Source organism: Pholcus phalangioides, unplaced genomic scaffold, assembly GCF_987345545.1.
Source record: "Pholcus phalangioides strain wild (caught in Gottingen) unplaced genomic scaffold, Ppha-v1.0 ptg000028l_1, whole genome shotgun sequence".
Classification (NCBI taxonomy): Eukaryota; Metazoa; Arthropoda; class Arachnida; order Araneae; family Pholcidae; genus Pholcus; species Pholcus phalangioides.
In genome coordinates, this window is record NW_028301618.1 from 2,254,133 (window position 1) to 2,279,276 (window position 25,144).

General features: G+C 41.5%; 1 protein-coding gene across 1 annotated transcript; it reads left to right on the forward strand.

The window, feature by feature from the left end:
- Positions 1-3,521: 3,521 nt before the first annotated feature.
- On the forward strand, positions 3,522-24,415 carry LOC149067736 (uncharacterized). Its single transcript, XM_089252172.1, has 3 exons — positions 3,522-3,878; positions 9,827-9,930; positions 24,120-24,415. The coding sequence occupies exons 1-3, from the start codon at positions 3,665-3,667 to the stop codon at positions 24,381-24,383; spliced, it is 582 nt and encodes a 193-aa protein (XP_089108298.1). The 5' UTR covers positions 3,522-3,664; the 3' UTR covers positions 24,384-24,415.
- Positions 24,416-25,144: the final 729 nt, after the last annotated feature.

Here is a 25,144-nt window from a genome sequence, read left to right on the forward strand (position 1 = left end):
GAAGTTCTGAGCGTAAAGACTATGCGAAAAAATTCATTAAAAACCAACAATTTTGCATTATGCTCCCGTTTGAGTGGGTCATGTTAGAACTCCTTAATACATATGAAGGCGTCTTAGGTCATGTGAGGAATCGGGTGACGTCAAAACCAGTTTCATTCTGAAGCGCGCGCTTGCTAATACTTAACCTTATATATTCTAGAAACCTTGCTCATTCGGTCATTTTCTCTATCCCCCCTCCTCCTTTACTATGTGCGGACATCTGTTCCTCCGTCCCTATACATTTTTTCCTCTTAGTCGCAATTCTTGTCGCTCGTAACCTCTTCGCTTCACTATGAGCGCAGCCGTAGCTATTACGAATAAAGGAATTCCTGCTATTATAGCTGAAGAGTAATGTCCGTTACGGGAAGCTTCACTGCATAGGAGGGGGTTAGAAAACCTATTCCTAAATGAAGGGGCCCGTGAATATTTTCGCAGCGACCTCCACGTTCGGTAAGAACGGCCCTGCGTCATTGGTTTAGTTTAGGGAAATGGAGCGCAAAAGTTAAAAAAAAAAAGAGCTCTTGACCACTGACCTTTCCGAATATACCCGCACTTACGATAACCATCTTCCAGTTGTTAACCAGCGGCCGCCATTAACCGAGAGATATTCAAGTGGTTGTCACTGGGGAGGAGGGGGGAAGGGAGATAGCTTAATACAAGCGTGTGATCACAATCAATAAGCGATGTTTATTTTATTTAAGGAAATACGGAAGCCGAAAGAAGAAGTCCAGAACATCTGTTTGCATAGCTATAAGAAATGTGTGAGATGGGGTTCACGGGGACAAAGTCAAGTAGAGAGAGTCCTCGATTATCTGCGTGTGGGGGAACCTTGCTCGGTAGAGACGTAGTTTCTCGTCAAGGACAATATGAATGCAATGAAAAAAAGAAGAGACACTCCGTATTAGATTTTAATCTTCAAAATCTCTACGAAACTTCTTGAAGGCATAGGTGATGCATAGGCGGAGATAGACTTGGAAGTCTGGGGGGGGGGGGCACGGTGATATTGATGTCAATTCATGTATATACGATCAATCGATTCCATCTTTGACGCTGGGGCGGACAATGCTCCCCATGCCCCCGTATCGCCACCCATGTGGTGATGGAATCCTCATGACCAGGTTACTGCACGTTTACAAGCATACAAGTATTTCAGTAATTTACCAAGTTTTAAGTCGTCAAGCACTTAAAAAAACACTCCCAACGCAAGTAATCAAGTAGTCAATACTCATTGGATACTACGAAATGGCATCCACTGGCGCATGAGCATTGGTCCTATTTAACCGGGAAAAAAAAAAGAGTCCGGTTTATCTTCCTGTTCCGACAGTAGCACCACACAGCCTTCGCAATACAAATATCCAAGAGACCCGACGCACGTCCCTTTGATGTGCTGACTGTCAGCGGGTCGTTCCAAGTTTGACGTTCTTCTAGTGCGCTTTGCTTGGCTCGCGAAATATTTCGTGACAGCGGTGAACATGGATCAAAAATCTCAGCAAACCACTCACGGACAATGCATAGCGCACGTGTGTGGACATGGCTTTAGAGCTGCTACAAAGGTGTTTGCTTTTAAATGAGCGACACAGACGGTACTCTCATAGGCGAAGTAATTCATGCTATAGACCAGAGATCTTCAACCTTTTCCTAGTCGCGAGCACTGCCTGTACTTATCATCAAAAGAAGAGCACCCTTACAGCAAGTTTGACATAATAATGCATGATATCAGGGCCGTCATTTCACCTTTTTCCGGGGGGGGGGGGACAAAGAACATGCACTCAATGTATGTATATATATACCATTTTTAGTATATTTTCAAAAGCGGGGGAGGGGGGCAACGGATCCCCCTGACCTCCCAAATGACCGGCCTGCATGATATCAGGATGATATCAATGCAATTGAATCAATGCAACTGAATGCAATTTGTACAAGGCGTTCAGTTGGAATTGTTGATCAAGTACTCGCGAGCACGAAATCAGACACGAGCATCGAGCACTCTGGGTGGTTCTAGTGCCGTCTTAACGCACGGGCCTTCCCAAGCACGTCCCGGGGGCCTCAAGACAAGAGGGACCTCACAAAAATGAGATTTGGTTGAAATTTTCTATAATTTACCTGGTAGGGCCTCAGAAAAACCACTTGGCCCGGGGGCCCATGGTGCTCTTAAGATGGCCCTGGGTAGTTCAGAGAGCACCTTGGTGCTAGCGAACAACGGGTTGAAGATGCCTGCTATAGACGAATGAGAACAATTTAGGAGGCAATAGCACACCAACTCTCGAACGATTTGAGATTAGTGGGACTGAACTAATGGCAGATGAACTATGTAGAACAATTTGGGGAACCAATAGAATATGCAGATCGGAAAATTTTGGGTGATCAATCGCTGCCAAATTCCAACGATATGGGTACCTGTGTGCCAGACGAACAGAAGACTTACCGTAGGCAAACATTTTAGAAGACTTAACGGCTGGCAAATTGGAAAATGTTCATATACCAATTGACGAATTTATGAATCAACATATTGACGAATTAAAAAGAAAACTATGGAGACAAAACATAGACAATCCCAATTAATCAAGGAAACTATTCGCAGGAGAATTTGTACAATTTAAGAGACCAAGGGCAAACATTTCCGAACAATGAAAAGAAACGGTGAATCCCCTCAAAACCCGTTTTGACAATGTCAGGTCCAGCCCGATAGCAAGCCGCAACCCAGCGATTGAGAAACACTGATTTGGGACATCAAGGCCACGCAATCGCGAACAATGAAAGAACCTAATCGCAGACGAATTTGAACAGTTTAGGATTCCAAGGGTAGCCTACACAATCCCGAATAGTGAAGGAAACTAATCGTAGATGATTTTGAATAACTTAGGATACCAAGGGCGACTATTCCGAACCACGTGGGCAGATAATTCAGAGAAATGTGTGAGACTAAACGCAGACGAATTCCAACGATTTCGGAGGAAATTTCAGCTGCACTGTAGATGAATTCGATCGATTTGACCTACCTAATTAACTGACCGAAATTTTTTTCATCCTGTTCGAGGGCTTTTAGAAGACCACTCTAATAATCAGGGCCTCTCTTCAGATCGAAGTCGGAACCTCTCTGTTAACTTGACTCTTTAATTTTCGCGAATATCTTGGGATAATTTTTCAACAAGCTTATACTCGAAGTGTTCGGCGTCGCAGCATTTCTTGGCGGCACAACCATCTGCATCAACATCTTCACTTTCGTCTTAACGGTTTATATTCGAAGCCGATAAGAAGACGCGTTACAACAAGACTCGATGTCGTTCGTCCATCGTCGGATAATCATTATTATTTATTGTTACAAGATTCCCCTCTCTGCCACGCGATACGGCGCCACCAAGAAGCGTGGCCGTGATTTAATGATGGCGGTGGAAGCAAAAAGAAAAAATATATACATCGATGTTTATTTGTATAATGGCCGGGGCTCGATATATTGAGATATGAATGCACACAGGGTTGAATTCTCCTCCGCACGTGGGTGAGCGAGTGGTGAGGAGATAGACACAATCCTTGCGAGATCTCTCCCTGCCATTCTGAATTCGCCTGCCGTAAAGGCAACAACTTTCTTTGTGGTAGCCATCATATCGCTTAAGCATCGAGTCAAATGAGAAGACCGGCAATGCTGTGCTGCTGCTGCTGCCTGTTATGGTTCGCGGCAGAAGGACGCTCCGTGGACATCACCACCATCGCCAGATCTTCTTCTTCTTCTTCTTCGACAGTGCCACTTCTAGAGGGTTACCTTCTTTGGAATAGTGGCCACTACCTGTCGGCGATGCCGGACGGTAGCGTCAAAGGGTTACCGCAGCAGACAAAGTTCGGTAAGTGATATGGTTGTCTTCGATGATATTATATGCAGTACATCGCAAACGTTTAGGCACTAGTTGAAATTACACAGTATGTATCTGAAAAGTACTATTTGCAGCAGCATCACAAATTATTCACCACTTATTAGGGTGAACATGTACATTATTTTTCGAAGTAATAACATTAGACTGTTCCTTTTATAGACAAAATAATGGCAAAATAAACAAAAATAGCATACAAACGATTGACTCAAAAGTGTAGGTAAAATCATTTGTTCAGCAGAAATAAAATGACCTAAAACCTGGTTGGGTGCCCCTTTTCTTTAGTAAGTAATCCAATGCAGGTTTCAATCGAAGCAATTAATCACCTTACGACCAGGAACGCAATATTGCGTCCAAACGCCTGTGGAATAAATTCAAACAAGCTCTCTCTGTTTTCTTTCCTCTCCCCTCATCATCGCGAGGCTTTGTTGTAACTCTTCGAAGTTGTTCTTTTTACCTCCCTTTCATTTCCATGCAATTATTAGCGATTTTTTTCCTCGCATATGATGTATCCTTCCACTACATACATGTAAGAGTGAAAGAGAACAAGTCGGGTGAGATTGGAAAGAGAAATATACTTCGCGCGTTTACCTACTCTCTTATCCCAATCCTCTCTTATCTGTGCTTATCTTTATACTGTTTCATTTCATTTTTGTTTTTTTCTCTCCCTTTTCTTCTACTTTTTTCCTTCACCCTTTTACTACCATGTGGTTAGGTTAGGACAAGGTTACCATATTTATCACCCATTCGTCAAATAGAGATTATCCGAATTTCTTGAAAATAACTTGTAAGCGAAGGGGTTGAGTCTTTGCCTTTCTGCGGCTCAAAATTATACCTATATAACTCCCTATGGAAACCTCATATCTTTTACAGATGAGTACTACTTCACCAAACAGCAACTCTGGCCATATCACTATATTGCAATTTACTGTCATTAATGAGATGGGTTGGAAATGAAGGCACTATCTATCTGTGGTCGCCTCAAGCTCGTAAAGAAAAATATCTTATCTATATCCTCCCTCGGCTTTGAACCTGATACCGTGACAGCATGGGCGGAGATACGGGGGGGAGGGGGCGTGGGGGCATGCCCCCCCCCCAGTGTCAAAGGTGGAGTCGACTGATCTAATGTATATATGCATATATGAATTGCCATCATCATTATCTTGCCGCCGCCCCCCCCAGCAATAATGACCGTGTACCCCCAGACTTCCAAATACAAATACAACGCCACAACAGGCAAATTGCCCAACGAGGTGGCTGACTTAAGAACATCATGGATCCCCGAGCCATTTTTTGGAGGCCCTACCTACTACTGCTACACCACACATGCACCCCGCCCCCGCGGAACCCCCAACGAATCGATACATGCGGGAATATACGTGTACGTGTAGTGAAACCTAACGTGAAGTTTTTTTGGTTTCTCTGTAATGCTTGTCATGTGCAGTGCTGCCATCTGCTACCACTTTTTTCTAACTATGAGTGAAGTGTTATGATTGAATGATTTATCGTTGTAGGACTGTTGCTCTCTGTGGCGAGACTTTTTAACGGGGAGATCGGCTCGCATTCGCGCCTTGAAGTTGGGAACCACAGAAAACCAACTTCAGCCGACCACCACTGTGGGGTTCGAACCTGGATCCTCGCATCGCGAGTCCGTCACTATAACTACTCGACCACCACAGCGGCAAAGTCCAAGTCTATCTCTGCCTATGCGTGACAGCAACCTTCGTGGTGGGAGTCGAGCATAGGCGGAGATAGACTGGAAGTCTGGGTGAGCACGACCATTATTGCTGGGGGAGGGGGGGGGCACGATAATGATGATGTCAATTCATATATACATACGTATATACATTAGATCAGTCGACTTCACCTTTGACGCTAAGGGCGGGGGGGGGGGTAGCCCCCAGCGTATCTCCGCTCATGAAGACGATCATCTTACCACCACACAAGGGCTAAAGCACACACAGACAAATACTATCGGGGTTATGCCACAAAGATTCTTAATAGGTTAGGGCTACGTGCCCGGCCAATCAAAAACTTCGATATTTTGAACATTAAACTAGGCTTCTGCATGACCTGCTGGGTGCACGATCTTCCTACGACTACGACTTACCTGCATTAATCTTACTGAAACTCCAACTGGAAACCGGCTAGAAGTTTACCAGATAGCTGTAGATCCAGCTCCCCCCCCCCTCCAAAAAAAAACAGTAGATGCCACGTGGGCCCTTGGGGGTTGAGAGGGCTCCAGCCCTAGGCCAGGACGATTTTCATTATTTTTGTTTATTCACGCTATAAAATCATCATTAAGGGGTCCGTGAAAGTCTGGTCTGGGAGGGGCGTAAAAGATCTCAGCCTAAGGGGGCCCCGCTTCAGGATGTTGATGCCATCAGTAGATCCTACAGTATCTGTACGTAATGTTGAGCATTATATTGTAGTTCGTGGTTCCTTGCACAAATCCGTCTTTTCATCGCCAGAAATAACTAAATACCATTTTGGTCAACATGGCACACACTTACGAACCACCTGTAATCTTTGTATGTTTTGTGCTCAATTTAAAACCTAAGAGCAACAAAAAAAGTTCTGCCTACGCCTATGTTTGTTTCTATATGTTTATGTATACATATTTTCAGCATTCTTGCATATGTTTTGTAATAATGTATGAATTTTTTCTAATATTGATGCCACACTATCCCTCTCCCACAGATAAAATCAGGGCTTAGGACCCCTCCCGAAATTATTAAGACACCTGTGGCCCCGTGTCTGGTAAGTACGGCACTGAATTTAGTCCCTCCTCACTTTCCTGGTGAAGAACCGAAAAAAACGTCCACTAAAAAACGTCGATTTGATTTTAGAGAAATCGGGACCAAATGAGTGTCAGTTTTTCAGTCGAGCTACCTGTCGAGCTATTTAGCGTTCGTGTGAGCCGTTAATAACGCTCATCACGGGACTTTTGGTGCTTAACGGATCAAGTAGGTCTTTCGAAACGCATGGAAAGGCCCTAGCGTTGCATTTATTTATAATTATCGTTATCCAGAGCGTACGGATCGTTATTCGGCCATTTATGACTGGTAGTGTCCAACTGTATGCTGTCGAGCGTGCGCTTAATTATACACTATAGACTACACGTGTGCGACTCCATTTTGAAAAAAAAAAACAATTGTTGTCGGGGCCACCTTTACCAGACGCGAGGCCGGGCGCGAAAATCAGCCTGCAGCCTTGAGTTTTTCCGTGGGTGAGGGCAATCGGGAGACATTTAGAAATTCATACATTATCACAAAATATACAGGAACGCTGAAAAATACCCATACACAGGGGTGATTATTCCTGCTTCAAGAGCATCACGATTCCCCTTCCCATCCCCTCGGGCACAGTGATTGATTTTTCTGAGGCCTTCTGCCTGGCTGGGAATGCCCACCTATCAATTTCCATCGAAAATTGTATCCAGATAAGCTTACTCAAAATGTGTACACTGACAGTCAAAATGTCAATATCAGGGAAAATCAGGGGCTCCGTTCAATATCAGGGCTGGGCAAATCGCAAAAAAAAAAAAAAAAAAAAATCTAGACACCAGATATAATTTTTCGGCGCCAAAATGTTTTTACCATGAGAAAAATATCCAAAATAATGCTTCTTTTTTACTTTTTCAGGGCATGGTGACTCTCTTTTATGTTGACAGATACGCTGCTATAAATTTCAAAACATATTGCGCTGTTCTCAGCCTGCAATTCATAAACTACGCAAAGAAAATTTTAGGCGCCAATACCAGTTATTTAGTCATTCATCATGGTAACCTGGCGCCTGGGAAGTGTTCAGCCCTATTCAATACTATCTACTACCATTACTACTGCGTTCACCCAACGATGTCTCGAAAAATTCTCTGCAAATGTTGCGGAATGAATTTCTTGTGATATGAATTTGAGAGTTGCAAATTTAAACAATTTGCATTTTTTTTTCAATTGTAAATTGCACGAAATCTTTTCCACGTTTCCTCAAATTATAATTTTAAAGTGGTATGTGACTATATTAAAATATTGAATAATAAATTAATAATTTTCTATGCGTAACTTCAATTCCGGAAAGCTCCGTAGAATTTTGTTACTTCTGGACACTCTATAAGGCTCTTCCAGTACAAGAGCGAGGTATCTCAGCTTAAAATAGATGGTAGAAATATATTCGGGCTCCCTCTCTGTTCTTTCTCTGATCGAGACGCTTTTTAGTGTATCAAGATCCTTCGAGTCTTTTCACAATTTGTGCTCAAATTCTGTAGCACTTTAGTGTATCAAGATCTGAAGATCCTTCGAGTGTTTTCACAATTTTGTGCTTCAATTCCGTAGCTTTTTAGTGTATCATGATCCTTTAAATTTTTACAATTCGTTCTCGTATTCTGTGGCACTTTAGTGTATCAGGATCTTTCAAGTGTTTTCACAATTTGTGCTCCAATTCTGTAGCACTTTAGTATATGAAGATTCATTAAGTATTTCACAATTAGTGCTCCGAATGAAATTAGTGCTCGAAAATGAAATTTTCTACTTAAAAGTGCTCCGTGACATAAAAATTTTAGGAATGATTGGTATATAGAGTTATTCAGTAATGATGTATTTGCGTTCTTAGAGGATTCTGCTCCTCACACTCCAAAATATATGAAACCAATGTTCAAGAATGCCCCCAGAAAAATGTCTGGGTACCAAATCATTAAGAAAAGTCCCCTTATTCATCGTTCCAAACCGAAGACAGTCTCTATTTTTAAGATACCACGTGGTGTGAGTAAAAGAAATATGTGTGTTTGGTGTTTATAATAATGACTGGTGTGGGCTGAAGGATCGTTGAGTGACACTGAACTGGAAACGAACGAGATTTTGAAGATGGATGAAGATTTTGAATGACGGATGTTTATACCATAACTACCATAAAACAGAACTTCAAAAGTTCAAAATAGGAGGTTGGGAAGGGTTATGGTCTGAACTATCCCTCCCCATTTTCCTGCCAATGAATCTGAAAGAAGTTTGAGCCTCCATTGAGTCAAACATGTGACCATTGATTAATTTTTATACTTCATGTGGTGATGGTTGATACGGAACATGGCACTTAATTCTTTTCTGATGGTGCGAGCCGAGACGATCCACAATATTTACGGGGGGGGGGGGGGGAAGAAAGAAGAAGCTAAGTGAGCTCGAATTCGATCAAGTTATTCGGTCTTGATATGGACCCTGATTCAACTTCTCATTGTCTCAAACAAGTTATTTAGTCTTGATACGACGACCTGAAGAAATGATTCGGCTTTTCGTGATCTCAAATAATTTGTTAACACTTGATAAAGAAACCGAAGAAATAATTCAGCTTCTCGTGGTCTCAAACAGTTTACTCACACTTAATACGACCGCCTGAAGAAATAATTCAGCTTTTCGTGGTCTCAGATAAGGCATACCTAACTACAGCTTCTCCAATCTGTTTTTGCTCCATCGAGTAAACTACTGCGTAAGTCCGTACCATTGGCTGCGGGGGCCCCGGGTTATCAATTGGACAGCTTTTATATAAAAGGAACGAAGCGCCATTTTTAACATTTTTGAGATGTACCGACACTTGAACTATTGAAAAAAGAGGTGGGATTTTTTATCTAAATAGAACCAAATGACATATAGGCTGTGCTGCCGCCTGTGTGCACTTGAACCAACTCCCGAACTGAAGAGATAACTGAATCGAAGATAACTTTAAATAGCTTTTTTCTCAGTTTTGATTTAATGGCGCTTGGTTCCTTCTATATAAAAGCCGTCCAATTATTCGACTAATTAGCTTAACTGAGGTGGTCCCTGAGCATTTCCCTGACATTACTTCCTAGAGGGGATTCGTGTATAAGTTGTATGTATATATAGAGTGTGCTGGTTCTCGGATATGTCTTATTAATTCACGACGACGTCTTGTTGTAGGTCTGTTCCGCATAGAAGATGCCGGATGCAAATTATTTTCCCTCTACGTCATCGAGGCGCAGGGATACCTATGCATCAAGAGGAAAGAGAAGATCGTCGTCCAGGTACGTAAACAATGAAAAACAAAAACTATTGTTGACAACAATGTATAGCTTTTACACCTATTGAGTAGGAATGACCCCTTTGTTAGAATATTATGTTAATGGACAAACAATTTGTTTATTTCTGTTTTTGGTATCTGGCAACTCATTATTAGTCAAGTATTTAGTTTCAGAGTTTTGGCAACAGCACAGAAAACATGGCTGCTCAAGTTTGAACAGCAACAGATGTTGTCTCTCACTTTAAGTGATTTAATCTCAATTAAATATGTGTCTGTCTTCAATTGAATATTCTGGTTATAATTACTTACACTCACACACATCATTAGTAATAAGTATATATCAACAGGTCCAAAATAATGAGAGGTTGGGGGGGGGGGGGTTCTCTTCATGCTGACTCTGCGGTGTGTGTGAGTAAACAAAGAGTTCCCAAGCCTAACTCCAGTCAAGAAGCCTACAAGTGAAATTCCTAAGGATGGAAGCTGGCAAGATTCAAGTCAAGCCATTGAGTGGCAAGGGAGACTGGACATTGTGGAAATATAGGATAAAATTTTCATTAAGTTTCTATGGTGAGGCCTTAGATATAGTGAATGGGAAAATGCAACTGCCAGAGAAGACATTCGATGGATCATCAGAAACTATTGTAAGTCAATACAAGATTGACTTGAAGGAGTATAATAAAGCAAATAACTGTGACATGATGGTTGTAACAAATTCAATGATAGAGTACACATTACAGAAAGTAATGAGGTTTGACTGTGCTAGGGATGTATGGCTAGAGCTACACAAGCTATTTGAAGCCATATCTGAAAATCAACTGTACAACATTTGTTTAGAGTTCTTCCAGTTTAAGTGGTCATCAACTGAGGATATGGCAACAAACTTATCCAAATTGAAGAATCTGTGGAATGAGCTTAACAAAGGTTTAGAAAGTAAACAAGAAACCAAGCTTCCACATATGCTGCTGATATGTAAGATACTCGATGCTCTTCCTCAAAGTTATCGTGCCTTCAAATCAAGTTGGTTGCTTCTGAGTGAAGAAAAAAGAACTGTTGATGATTTAACGACACAGCTATGTTCTCATGAGCGGGAATTAAGAACAGACATCAATGAAAGTGAATTAGGTCACGAAGCACTAGTTACAAGTTTCAAACAGAATACCCAGCCAGAATCATCAGAAAAGAGAAGAAAGCACATCTTCAAGTAAGAAATATAGTACGTGTAATTAATTACTGTCATCTGAAAGGACATTGGGGCAAGTACTGCCGTAAATGGATTGCTGATGGTAAACCACCGAAACCCAGTTCAAGTCGTTCCACAAGATACCAAAGTAAGGGTGGTGGTACTGCTGCTGCTGTTCAGTACAACTCTCTTGGCTGTAGATGAAGATGTTTTCGCTGCAGAAGTGAATTGTGATGATTGGTATATAGATAATGGTGCATCTAAACATGTTACCAAGAGTAGTAATTTCTTCGTAGACTTTGAAAAATTTGAATATCCGCATGGTATAACTGTGGCAAATGGAAATGTACCACCAGCCGTAGGGAAAGGTACAATAAAAATAATGGCCATAGTAAATGGTAGAAAACAATTTAGAAATTTACAAGATGTCTGGTACGTTCCTGATATTAGCAAGAATCTGTTTTCAGTATTAGCAACACAAGACAGAAACCAGAACAGTGTTTTTGAATCAACATCTAGAAAATGTTATCTGAAAATTAATAACGAAGCAGTCCTTAGTGGATCACGAGATATCAGTGGTGGTCTTTTCAGAGCTGAAATTAAAGTGCTGCCACCAGAAACCCCAGTCGAAGTAAATATGGTGAGCAAGTATGATACTCTTCTTCAGCTTTACCATGAAAGATGGGGACATCAAGATAAACAGCATGTGAAGTCATTAATGGAAAAAGAACTCAATATCAAGGTCAACATTGATAAACAGTCATGTGAAGCCTGTATCTATGGCAAGGCTCATCGTTTGAAGTTCGGCACTAGAAAGAAAGCCACAAAACCAGGAGAACTTATCTCTACAGATGTATGTGGACCATTTGATGTATCGTGTAGAAAGTATCGATACTTTGCTGTTTTCAAGGACCAGTATACCAAGTTCCGCTATGTTTCCTTCTTAAAGCAGAAATCAGAAGCAGCAAGTGCACTAGAAGACTTTTTGGCTCATTCTAAAAACTTGGGGCATAAAGTTGAACAAGTATTGAGTGACAATGGTGGAGAGTTCGACAACCAAGCAGTCCAAAGAATTCTCAAGAAGAATGGAATTATTCACAGATTGACTGCACCGTATACTCCTGAACAAAATGGAAGTAGTGAACGAGAGAACAGAACTCTTGTTGAGATGGCAAGAACTCTCAAGTACTCCAACAAAGAAATGAGCTTCCCGGCTTTCCTATGGGCCGAGTTTATCAATACTTCAGCTTATATTATGAACAGAACTGGAAAATCTTCGGTTCACAATGTAAGTCCGTTTGAGCTATGGATGAAAAAGAAGCCTCGAATAAGGCATATGCGTATCATTGGGTCAGTCTGTTATGCTCGTATCCCATATCAAAGGAGGAAGAAGATGGATAGGAAAGCAGCAAAGGGTTATCTTATTGGATATGATGGAGATGAAAGGTATCGCATCTATATTAAAGAAAGGCAGACAGTAATTTGCTGTCGTGATGTGGTATTTCAAGAGAAGCTCTTACAGATTGAAAATACAGTGACACTTCCAATTGAAAGAAATGACCAAAATGAAGAACTTTCAAATGAGGGAAAGTATACCCATGATGAAGAATCAAAGAAAGATAGCTGTAGCTCAGATGATGAAAATGAAGATGAAGCGTCTGAAACAAGCATCAGACAGTTCAGGAACAGAAATGAGTTGAAAAAGCCTGAAAGGTTTGAAGACTACATTATGTTGGCAGATGTCTTCATGGCTGATGCAAATGAACCAGAAACTTATCACGATGCAGTCAATTGTACAGACAGTACATTTTTGAAGAAAGCCATGGACTCTGAAATGAATTCCTTAAGAGAAAATTGTACATGGATTCTACAGCCATTACCTAAAGGATCGAAAGCTATACCTTGTAAGTGGGTGTATCGTATCAAGAAGAAGAATCCAGATGGTAGTATTGACAAGTATAAAGCGAGACTTGTAATTAAAGGATTCAGTCAACGTCATGGTATTGATTACAATCAAACCTTCAGTCCGGTAACCAAGTTAGGAACAATACGTTCGATAATCAGTACTGCAGCAAGTGAGAAACTGCATTTGACCCAATTTGATGTCTCTACAGCATTTTTATGTGGTGATCTAGAAGAAACTATCTATATGCAACAACCTGAAGGTTATAATGATGGGATAAGTAATGTGTGTAGACTCAAGCAGTCTTTATGGTCTTAAGCAAGCTCTTCGCTGCTGGGACAAGTGTTTTGGAGATTTTTTTGTTGAAACTAGGATTCAAAACAAGTGAAGCTGATCCTTGTTTGTACATCAGAGATCATAACAACAGAAAATTACTTGTAGCTTTATATGTTGATGATGGCCTAGTCGCAGCAACTGATCAGCAAGAAGCTGAAGATTTTATTAAACAGTTGAAAATGAAATTTAAAGTTGCCAGTAAACAAGCAACATACTTCTTAGGATTGGAAATTGAAAAGTTTACCAATGGAAACATCAAAATTAGCCAACAAGCATATGCAAAGAAAGTGTTAAAGAAATTTGGTATGGAAAATTGTAGACCAGTTCATACACCTATTTTGAAAGTGCCGTCAGAGGAAAATGGTCTTGAATCACAAGCAGATGAATCATTTCCTTACAGAGAAGTAGTCGGAGCTATCATGTATCTTATGGTAGGCACCAGACCCGACCTAGCATACAGTGTAGGAGTTTTATCACGCAAGCTAGAGAATCCTTCAAAAGAAGATTGGGTGAAAGCCAAACGTGTTCTCAGATACATTGCAAGTTCCACAAGTAAAGGCATTATTTACAGATATAACTGCAATCCCAGAGTGTTGGAATGTTATAGTGATGCTGACTTTGGAGGATGTGAAAAGACTGGTCGCTCAACTACAGGAGTGATGATCTTGCATGCTGGTGGAGCTATCTCATGGCTAAGTCAACGACAATCTATGGTAGCAACATCGACCACTGAAGCAGAAATTGTTGCAGCAAATGAATGCTGTAAAGAAGCAATTTGGTTGCAAAGGATGTACAAAGCAGTTGTACAACTTAAAGAAGTTCCAGTGATCCAAATTGATAATAACGCAGCTATAAGACTCGCACAAAACCCAGAATTCCATCGCCGCACAAAGCACATTAGCATTAAACATTTCTTCATTCGTGAAAAAGTGATGGAATGAGAAATCGCAGTACAGAAGGATCGCAGTATAGAAGGTCTCTACAGAGTATCGGCCGATATGATGACAAAGCCATTGCACAAGCCAAGATTAGTGACACTGTCCGCTAAAATAGAACTTGTATTATAACGAAATTCTTTGTTTTATTAACAAAGGAAACTGTTAGAATATTATGTTAATGGACAAACAATTTGTTTATTTCTGTTTTTGGTATCTGGCAACTCATTATTAGTCAAGTATTTAGTTTCAGAGTTTTGGCAACAGCACAGAAAACATGGCTGCTCAAGTTTGAACAGCAACAGATGTTGTCTCTCACTTTAAGTGTTTAAATCTCAATTAAATATGTGTCTGTCTTCAATTGAATATTCTGGTTATAATTACTTATACTTACACTCATTAGTAATAAGGATATATCAACAGGTCCAAAATAACAAGACCCTTTTTGAAAAAAAAAACAACAATGCGAAATAACAGGCAACAAAGGTGCTCCATTTCAACAATGATCCCTCGATTACCGTTTTTTCATTGTTGCGTTATAGCATTGTTGGGAGCATAGAGTAATAATAGTATATATCTTTAGTCTATGGTTGGGAGAGATAAGGGGAGAGTGGTAATTTCCTCCAATAATAAATTAACTACGCACGTGCTATTTCTCCTTACCTTCCTGTGTAGGAATACGTAATACCGGAACAAAAATGTTTCCTCTAGACAGCAACGGCCAGTCAAGTCAGTATGACCTATATAAATATACGTTATGTATGTGTGTAAGCCCAGGGCCATGGTGGACGAGCCCCACACCACAATGCGGCCTAGTTCCAGGCGGAAGCAGAAAAACTTTCACTATCAGAGTGCTGTTATCCTCCTTCCTTGGAGGAAATTCTTGGCCACACGATATTCGGACGCCTCCCATGGGCCCCCCCCCCCCATCAAATTCTTTCCTTTCATGTGGGCCCCCACCCACTTCTTCCTGGTTTATGTTGAAACCATGTAGAGTGTTATTGTAATGACAACTTTTTAGTTTAGCAAGGACCCTAATATAAAACAACTCCACCTTTTAAAGGAGAGAGAGATTACCATCTATTTTTTGAAGGAGGTGTTTTTTTCTCATGAACCCAAAAGTTTTGACTGGAAAAAACAGTCCCGTGGGGGCTAAAGTTCGAGCCCCTGATCTATCGAGCAGGTGCATTTCCAATAGTAAAAACGCACGTGACACCCAGGCACCGGAGCCGCGGGGGGGGGGGCGCTGAGGCTGTTTGAGCCACCTCTCCAATAAATTTTACGAGGGGGCTGAGCTTCCCTTCCAAAACAAAATTAATGAATGTACGCTGCACCACACCATTCCCGCTCCTGCATTTGGGCTTGAGTTAGGCGCGGATCTAGGGCGATGTGTTAGGAGGGGGCAGTTTATTGTTTAGGTTCGTTAAATCATCCCGTATTTTACGGGACAGATAAATACCCTCCCCTCATTTTTGGCTCTTGGGAAAGGGCGATTGTCTCCATTTCCCCCCTTTCCCCGGATCCACACGAGTCGATACATGATAACGTCTAGGCAGATATTTTCAGTTACGAATATAGCTGAGGCAAACACCGTCATTGGCAAATAAAGCCGAGGCGATATCTAAAGCTACAAGAATGAAGCGAAGGCAGTCACACCTCTAGCTGCGAAGGAAATCGAGCAAACACTATCAGCTTCGAATAAAATAGAGTCAGACACCACCAGCTGCGGATGAAGCGGAGGCAGATATTTCCAGCTCCGAATAAATACGAGGCGGAAACCATTTGGTTCGTTGAATCGTCCCGTATTTTACAGGACAGATAAATCTCCCCCCCTCCCGTCCTTTTTTTTGGCTCTTGGGAGGGGCGATCAGCCCCATCGCCTCACTCTGGATCCGCGCGCGCAAGGCTTGAATCCCACTGGTAATACTGGGTAACTGGCAACTTTCAGATCCCCTCGATGTTGACGCCCTCCATTTCAACTCGTCTAACATGACAACATAAAGCTTCTGAGCCATATTTTGACGATGAAGGTATTGAGAAAACTTGAGGGAACAAACTAGGGCCTGGCATTGTAATACTAGAAGAAACAAGAATGTAATCTGTCGGGGGGGGGGGCAATTATACGTTTTGGTGCCTTCCCCCCATCCCCAGTAATTTCTATGCAACAGTAAAGGCAAAGGACAAATTCGGCTTCATACTTGTCCGGATCGCCAAAGACGAACTTGAAACAAATTTCTTAATAAAAATCGCCTCGATATACTTTCATCTTTACGGGATAAGTAACGATCATGTCACTCATAAGTAGGCTGACCATATTTCCTCGAAAGAAATACGGGAAATTGGGATTCCAAATATGGGAAAATACGGGACATCGCCAATTATTTCCAAAAATGACACCAAAACTAAACAACGTTGCCAAATATTGGAGCAATTACATAAAAATCAAAATGGTGGGAAATAAAGCATTACTGCAAATTGCGGTGGATTTAAATGAATTCCACGAAATAAAACGTTCACCAAGACAAATGTGGGAGATTAATGTTGTTATTTATAATTGTAATTATCATGACATAATTTATGAGTGGGAAAATAATTTCATTCTTTGACTTCAATAAAGAATAAAAATTCAAGTAAACTTCGTGTAAAAAATGAGGAAAAACCGGGACATTTTCGCCAAAAAAGTCGGGACGGCCAAAAAAACAGAAAAAAAACGGGACTGTCCCGGGACGTATGGTCACCATACTCATAAGGGCGGGGCTGACAGGGCTCCAGTCCGGGACGATTCTCGTCATTTTTTTTCACACTATGAATGGATTCCCTACAGATGGACCCACCAAAGATTCCATTCTAAGGGCCCTGCTACAGGTTGTGAAGATTGTAGTGGTGACGGCTCATCGGCAGGGCCGTCTTAAGAGTATCGTGGGTCCCCGGGCCAATTGATTTTTCTGAGGCCCTACCAAACAACTTCTCGTAAATTTCAACCAGATCTCATTTTAGTGAGGCCCCTCTTCGCATGTGGTGGGCCCATGCCTTAAGACGGCACTGCTCATCGATTGAAACTGTAAAGCGGATCAAGTTATCTACAGAGGCGCATTCATAGTTTTGCCGCTCTTCTTCCAGTCTAGTCTAATTTTTTTAACTAGTCTCTCCTCGAATTCCCTACCTTGTGCTACAACCCGCTTGGCCTCTTCCCCCCCTCCCCTCCTGATAATGCGCATGTGCGTCACATACCCCGTTTAAATGTGCATTATTGCTGTAGCATTAGGAGTTCTAGCTCCCATGTAAACGGGGCTTAAGTCACTCTCTTATAGTCATCCACATGCTTGCACACGTTCTAGGTGCACACACTCTCTTTGGGTCGGTCACTGACATGGTTTCTTGCTTTATAGGTCACTCTTTTGATCATTTACACGTTTACACATGCTCTATGTCTTTTTTTTTTTTTATCATTCACATGCTGGCACATACTCTGAGTCACTCTTTTGCTGACTCACGTGCTTGCAAACTCTCTAGGCAATTTTTAGATGAAAACGTCTATTCGCTCGTTACAGTGGTGGCCGGTTGAACTTTCTTGTGTGACAAAAATACCGTCAGATTTGAATCGCTGATACTTACGAGACTAAACTGATAATATGGCATGATGTGGGGCGCTCTCCACTTGTTAATATGCCACTTGTTCACGACATCCAGTTTTCTGTACACCTGCATGAAATAATAATGCACGACAGTCGCCCTGGTTCCACGCCTGCTCCTTTGTTTACACACCGCTCTATGACGCTCTTTTTTTTTTTGGTCTCTCTCATGCTTGCAAACTCTCTGGGTCACTCGCATGCTTAAAAACTCTTCAGGTCATTCTGTTGATCGCTCGCTCACCTGGTCGCTTTCTCTTTCTAGGTCACTCTTTTGGCCACTCACTGACCTAGTACTCGCTAGGTCACTATATTTGTTACAAGCTCTCTAGATAATTCGTTTGGTGACTTACTGACCTAGATCGTCGCTCCCTAGCAGAGGCGATTTTATGGTTTTACTGCCCGTGGGCTCAAATTTTGGCTGCCATTCTCCCATACCATTAATTTTCATTGCTCCAAATTTTGCCGCCCATCCACAAAACTTTCCACCACAGCAACAAAATTTCGAAAAATTTCAAACGGCAACACTCATTTTTATGTACGGTTAAGTGATCGGCGCGGTGAAAAACTATGAATGGCATTGGAACGGTAGCTGTCGCACCATAAAAGCCGGCCGAAGAAAGATCTCACGAAGGGTGGTGCGCTAACCCCCTCGGTGGGGAATTTCCTGCTCTTGGTATGTGCTGGTTGATAGGTTGGTTCCACATGTTTCTTTGTCGGGACACGTTTATCATGCTACAGGTACTGTTCCAACGCCCCAACTTCATTCAGTGGCGTATTATTACGAGGTTGGGGGATGGCTTAGTGGGTCGGCGGCAAGTTAATGGCCAAATTCACAGGGTGCGGCAGATTTGAAGTAAGAGTGGCGAAGAAAATTAGTAGAAGAATTTTGGACACTAGTAGAAGTGACAAAGAAGAAGACAAATTAGTAGAAGAAAACACTCTTGGGAGAAGAGCGGCAAAATTTGTATACCCCTAAATAAGTCCGCCCTCTGCCGAGACAGTAAGGGATTAGGTCGGTGAGGGACCAAAAGGATGACTCAATGGGTTTGCAAGCACTGTGAGCAAGCAAAAGAGTGACTTAGAGCGTGAGCAAGCATGTGAATGAACAAAAGAGTGACTACAGACCAGAGGACCAGGTCAGTGAGTGACCTAGAGCGTGTGACGGCATGTGAATGAACAAAAGAGTGTGACAGTATGTGAGTGATCAAAAGAGGGATCTAGAGCGTGTGCAAGCACGTGAATCACTAACACAAATTAGCATGTGTAAACGAGTAAATCATCAAAAGAGTGACCTTTAAAGCAGGGAACCATATATGCAAGCATGTGAGTGATTAAAACCGTATGTGATGTCAGTCTTGATGACCAAGCGTGGGAATCACTAGAAGAGTGACTTAAAATTAGACTAGATTGGGAGAAGGGCGGCAAAAAACTATAAATATGCGCCTCTGACGCCATTTTCAGTTTTTGCCAATCATTTTGCTAATCAGTTTTTGCCAATCAAGGTGCCAATCATTTTGCTATGCATAAAAATGAATGTTGCTATTTGAATTTTTCGAAATATTGTTGGTGTAAAACCTAACCGTGTGCGATAGCTAGATTTTTGTTTTCCTCTCCATTCTCCCGAGCGCATATACAGCAGAATCTCTCGATAACGGACACCCATTGAACCAAAAATTTTGTCCGCTGACGGGGAGTATCCGCAAATGGGGAAGTACGATGTACAGCGGAACCTCGTTTATACGACATTCGGCTTCAGTCGCCATCACTTCTTGCGCATTTTAGTGTTAAAATGTATTTGTCACTGTGTACAAAAGTGAACACTAGTGAGGTTGTTCGGGTCATTACGTCAGCATCGTTGGGGTGGAGTCACTTGAGTGATCTGTGACCAAATGTGCCGCTTAGTTCCTTTTTGAAAAATTAAGTCTGAGAGAGAGAGGTAGCAGGCCACATCAGATAACCCATTCGCCCATAGACTTAGCATTTATATGGCTTAAAAGATGGGTCACGATGAATTGCTTGAAGAGAAATTTTGAGTTCTTAGCCTTCAAGCACCATTGAAATTGACAGAAATTGATTATATAATAACACATTTTCTCCCGACATTTTAATTTTTTTATAATTTTTTGTTTTTGCTCGTTTGGGGGGGGGGCCTTAGGGAGATTCATGCCTCCCTCCCCTGCTCATGCCTCGCGTACGTCTCTGATCGCAATATGCGTTAGAACGGGGGGGGGGGAGGGGGTCAAAAATTACTAAAAATATGCTGACGTAATCTATATCTATGTATATGTATACTAGCTATATAATACCCGGCGCTGTGCTCGGGTTTTCTTCAGTTATTGAGAGGATTGAAAAAAGGACAAACCATTATAAAGGCATAAATATTATACATATACTGACAGCGTTGAAGAAATGACAAACCATTGTAAAGGCATATACATGTCTGGAACGCATAGCTAGGGAACCACGGTAACCAAAGTAAACATTCCGAAAGTGATTATTGAGGTGTATAAACCATTTTTCGCCCGTTTGGGGCATTTGGCCTGCTCTGACGAAATTTTAAAGTAGCCTATCGTTCAAGTCGGGTCCCATTTGGTGTATATCCAAAATTTGGCGACGATCGATCTAAAATTGTGGATTTGTAGAGAAAAAAATCAGACAGACAGACACACACACAGAAAATCAATTTTATATCTATACTAGCTATAATACCCGGCGTTGCCCGGGTTTTCTTCAATGAGGCTTTTTTGGATCACGTGATATCTTCCTCTTTCTTTGAGGGACATGCAAACTGTGTCTAAGTTCACCAATATGGCGACTTCCTACGCGACTCATGAAAGAAACAAATCTAGATTTAAAGTAACGTAAAAATAAATATATATTTTTTTCTTTTTTTAAAGGGTGCTACGTATTTCGATCCCCCCTTTTGAACCTCAAGTTATCCATCTCTGCCTGTTTCTGCTTCAAAAAATGCTTAATTAAAGCTGTGGAATTTTTTCGATGTACTTTTTACGGGCCCATAATTAATTTTAAAACAACCTAAAGTATATGTGAATTTATGCAGTTGAATATCAAAAGACAATACGGAGACATTAATTTTCATGCTTGAGACAGCGTTGAAGAAATGACAAACCATTGTAAAGGCATATACACGTTTTAAACGCATTGCTAGGGAACCACGGTAACCAAAGTAAACATTCGGAAAAATTTGTTGAGGCCCGAAAACCATTGTTGCCAGACTGTTTTTTGCCCATTTGGGGCACTTGCCCTACCCTGACGAAATTTTAAAGTAGCCTATCGTTTAAGTTGGGTCCTATTTGGTATAAATGCAAAATTTGGCGGCGATCGATCTAAAATTGTAGATTTGTATAGAGAACATACACACACACACAGATACACAGAAAATCAATTTTATATATATAGATAGATATACAGTAAAACCTCGATAAGCCGGGCAGTTATCTACTATGGTAGCAACTTCGCTCCTATGTTTTGAAAATTGCTTATCCAATTTACGAATTTGCTGTTCCCAAATTATTGATGACATCCAAGCATTTGAATTGCTATCATAATCCACTGGGAGGGATTTAATGTTCTTGAAGCACCAAGGTTTCCTGCTTTTTCCAATCACCAGAGGCTTTAGCTTTTCAGTTCCATCCATATTCGCACCAAGCAAAATTGTCAAACGTTGTTTACTTAGTTTACTGGCAGTACACTTTTCTCCCTTAAATGCTGAAGTCTTATCGGGCAAAAGACGATAAAATAGTCCAGCTTCATCCATGTTGAACACATCCGATTCAGAATAACGTGCTAAAATGTCCTTGAGGATGTGATTTTTCCAGTGTTCTACCACACTGACATTAACACATGCTGTTCCCCCGTTCACTTTCTTAAAGGAAAGACTATGTCTCTTCTTGAAGCGTTCAATCCAGCCATTACTGACATTGAAACCTTCAATATCAAGTTCCTTTTCAATTTCTAGGGCCTTTTCCCTCAGAATAACAGCGGAAATTGGGACATTTTCTGATCTAATGAATTTCAACCATCTGAGAAGGACTTCTTCGACAACTTCAAATTTTGATTTTCGCAATCGTTTCCTTTGGTCCGTGCAATCACTTGCCTCTATACTTCCTTTGGACGATAAAATATCGTTCAACGTGGTCCGCGGAATACCGTGATCCTTGGCGAAAGCAAACTTCGAAACATTAGATTTTTCGAAAATAGCTACCAAATCCTTTTTCTCCTTTAAAGACAAAGATGAGAGTTTCCGCTTTTGAGACAAAAGGAGGTTGGAAACCATAAATCTCTTCCCATTTGGAAGCTCTCTTTTTTATTGGAACTATAGGAACCATCTTTTTCTCTTTCTCAAGCTTTCCCTCAGTGACGAGTTAACCGAAATTAGCGACGAGTAAACGAGGGTTTTATAACATTGTTATCTATGAAAACTAAACTTGGATGAACAAAACTGACGACTTATTAGGGTGACGAGTTAACGAGGTTTTACTGTATATATATATATATAAAATTGTTACTCAACAATTACTTTGGTTACCGTGATTCCCTAGCAATGCGTTTCGGGCGTGTTTATGCCTTTACAATGGTTCGTCACTTTTTTCAATCCCCCCAGTTATGAGAGCTTTTTGAATAGACAAATCATTTGAATAGACATCAGCATCACTTTGAGGGTAGGGCAAAGGATGATCCCCATAGAAGTCAGTGTTGAAAGTGCCGATTTTACTGTAGAAATGCGGAAATTTTTGGTGGGGTTTTCCGCCACATCAATAATTTTAAAAATTGTATAGAATTCTCGATTTTTGAAATATTCAGTTCGCTTAGAGATATGCGAAGCCCAGGAGATCAAATATGAATTAATTAGCCGGACCTACTTTCGGGTTGGATATCCATGCAATAACATTGATTTCAACTTTTTTTTTTTTATATCCGCCCAATTACGAAAATTAATGTCTGCGTATTGTGCTTTAATTCATTCCTTTCTACGTTTCTTCAAATCCAGATTTGTTTCTGTCATGAGTCGCGCAGGAAGTCCTGGCGGTTGTGAAGATGAGTTTCTGGAAAGAGAGAGAAAATTAAACTGCCTTTGCGGGGAATCGAACCCACTTCGTTCACTTTCCGGGTGAACGCCAGAGGGTTCGATTCCCCCACAAAAAGGCTGTTGAATTTTCTCTTTTCCAGAAATTCATCTTCGCAACAGCCAGTTGTTAAAAACCTTTGTGTAGATAAGCGGAGAGTGACGTCATCCTTTCATAAGTCGCCATCTGGTGAGAGCGTCAGCAGTTGTAAGCTGAGTCTCGGGTCCGGCCGTCCATATTTAACGGTCCGTTTCAGTGTACACTAGCTCCAAGGAAAGATTGAGTGATTCGTTGCCTTTGTAGTCTAGTGCGTCGTTCACCCGGAAAGTGAAAGGACGTGGGTTCGATTCCAGCAAAAAGGCAGTTCAATTTTCTCTCTTTCCAGAAATTCATCTTCGCCAGTTGTTAAAAACCTTTGTGTTATCAGTGTTGTAATGTTGGCTTTCTTCATGTACATCAACATGTGCAAACAAAACCCATTCGGAATCAACATCCTGGACCATATTTATGTTCAGTTGATAAAGTAATTAATTGACGGATTATGGTATTTACCAATACGAACTTCGGATTATGCATAATCACCGTTGAATATGCAATATGATAAATTCTATATTTATGAACAAAGATTAATAAATTGGAGTTGGGGGGAAAAATTAAAGAGTTTGCCTTATTTTACTGTCCGCTAACGGGGAGTGAAATATATTGAAGCCCTATTCCACGGGACCGGGGATCAGAAAGTGTCCGTTAGGGGTCATTCAAGTATTACGTCAGCATCGGGGGGGGTCGAATTTGCTGACTTTTGATGACAAGGGGGGGAGGGGGTTTGAAGGTTGCTTACGTCATCAACCACTCCTTTTTGAAGATATGAAATATTCTAAGAGGCTGACGAAATTTTGCTGACAGGGGGAAGGGGCGGGGGGGGGGGTCAGTGTTTTGCTGACTTTTGCTGACAAGGGGGGGGGGTCAAAAATGGCTGAAAATCTGCTTTTGTAATACTTGAATGGCCTCTTAGGGAGAGGTTCCACTTTACTCTGAAACACCAAAATGGCTCGTATATCGTCAAAGTTATTTTATGACCTCCCTGTACGTTTCCACGTGATGTTTTTGTTTTGTTTCGCAGGAGAAGTTCTCTGCCGACCGTTCGTGCCAGTTCGAGATGATGCGAGACAAGCGTCGCAACCGCATCCGGGGCAAGCTCCAGGACAGATTCATCGGCATCAACAGGAGGGGCGAGACCAGATTCGGTTTCAAGAAGCACCGGAGGACCATCTTCTACCTCATATCCACGCGCCTCCTTCTGCCGGGAGTCATCGGCGACTCTGGGACGCTGGACAGCGAATACGACGAACAATACTACGAGGTGCTGCTGTCGTTGATCACGTGATTAACGTGCGATCGTAAATGTCCTTCTGCAAGAAGTAGACTTTGGAATTGTTTTTATTAAAAAGACGTTCTTTTTTTTATTCATGAAATGTTGTTCTTTGCATTTGGTGTGCGTAATATAAGAGCCAGAACAAAATGTCTTCCTGAGATATACGTTACAATCAGGGCAGCTAAAACCAGCACCTCCTAGAGATAGAAGGCCTCCTGCTTGTGACGTCAATAAGTAGTCCATTTTCCTTCAGAATACTCAGGGGAAAAAAAAATTCCTGCTCGTTCCAGTATCATCGTTGTGAAGAAAAGAAATGATCGCGCTCAGAATTGGCGATTTCTATACCCCCCACATCCAATCACCATGCGGTATTAGTGAGCCAATCGGGAAGATTCTACGCCAAAACAAGAAGAAACGAAATAGGATGCTGTGTTTCAAAATGTGGCAAACTTGCTAGGTAGTCTGAATGACGTTTATGGCAAACACTGCAGAGGCCTTCTATCTCTAGGATGTGCTGCTTAAACTCGGGTGCGGTCCACTCGGGCGGCAGCGTAGACTTTAGCTTATACGAGATTCCTCGAAAGACTGTTTATGTATTTTCGGAGATGATGATTACAAGGAAGAAAATTCATCTATGCCCCTACAGGGACTCGAACCCCGGTCTCCCGTTTGCCGAACGAGTGCTCTACCAACTCAGCTATGGAAACAGGTAGAATATTTCTCCCTTGAAGTGTGGTATATGTATTCATATATATTTATTTTCAACGAGTGTG

Bases quoted from the DNA above. Each gene is read 5' to 3' on its own strand.
- LOC149067736 (XM_089252172.1), top strand. From the start codon at position 3,665: ATGAGAAGACCGGCAATGCTGTGCTGCTGCTGCTGCCTGTTATGGTTC. The intron at 3,879-9,826 runs GTAAGTGATATG...GTCTTGTTGTAG, and splicing joins ACCGCAGCAGACAAAGTTCG to GTCTGTTCCGCATAGAAGAT. The intron at 9,931-24,119 runs GTACGTAAACAA...TTTGTTTCGCAG, and splicing joins AAGAGAAGATCGTCGTCCAG to GAGAAGTTCTCTGCCGACCG.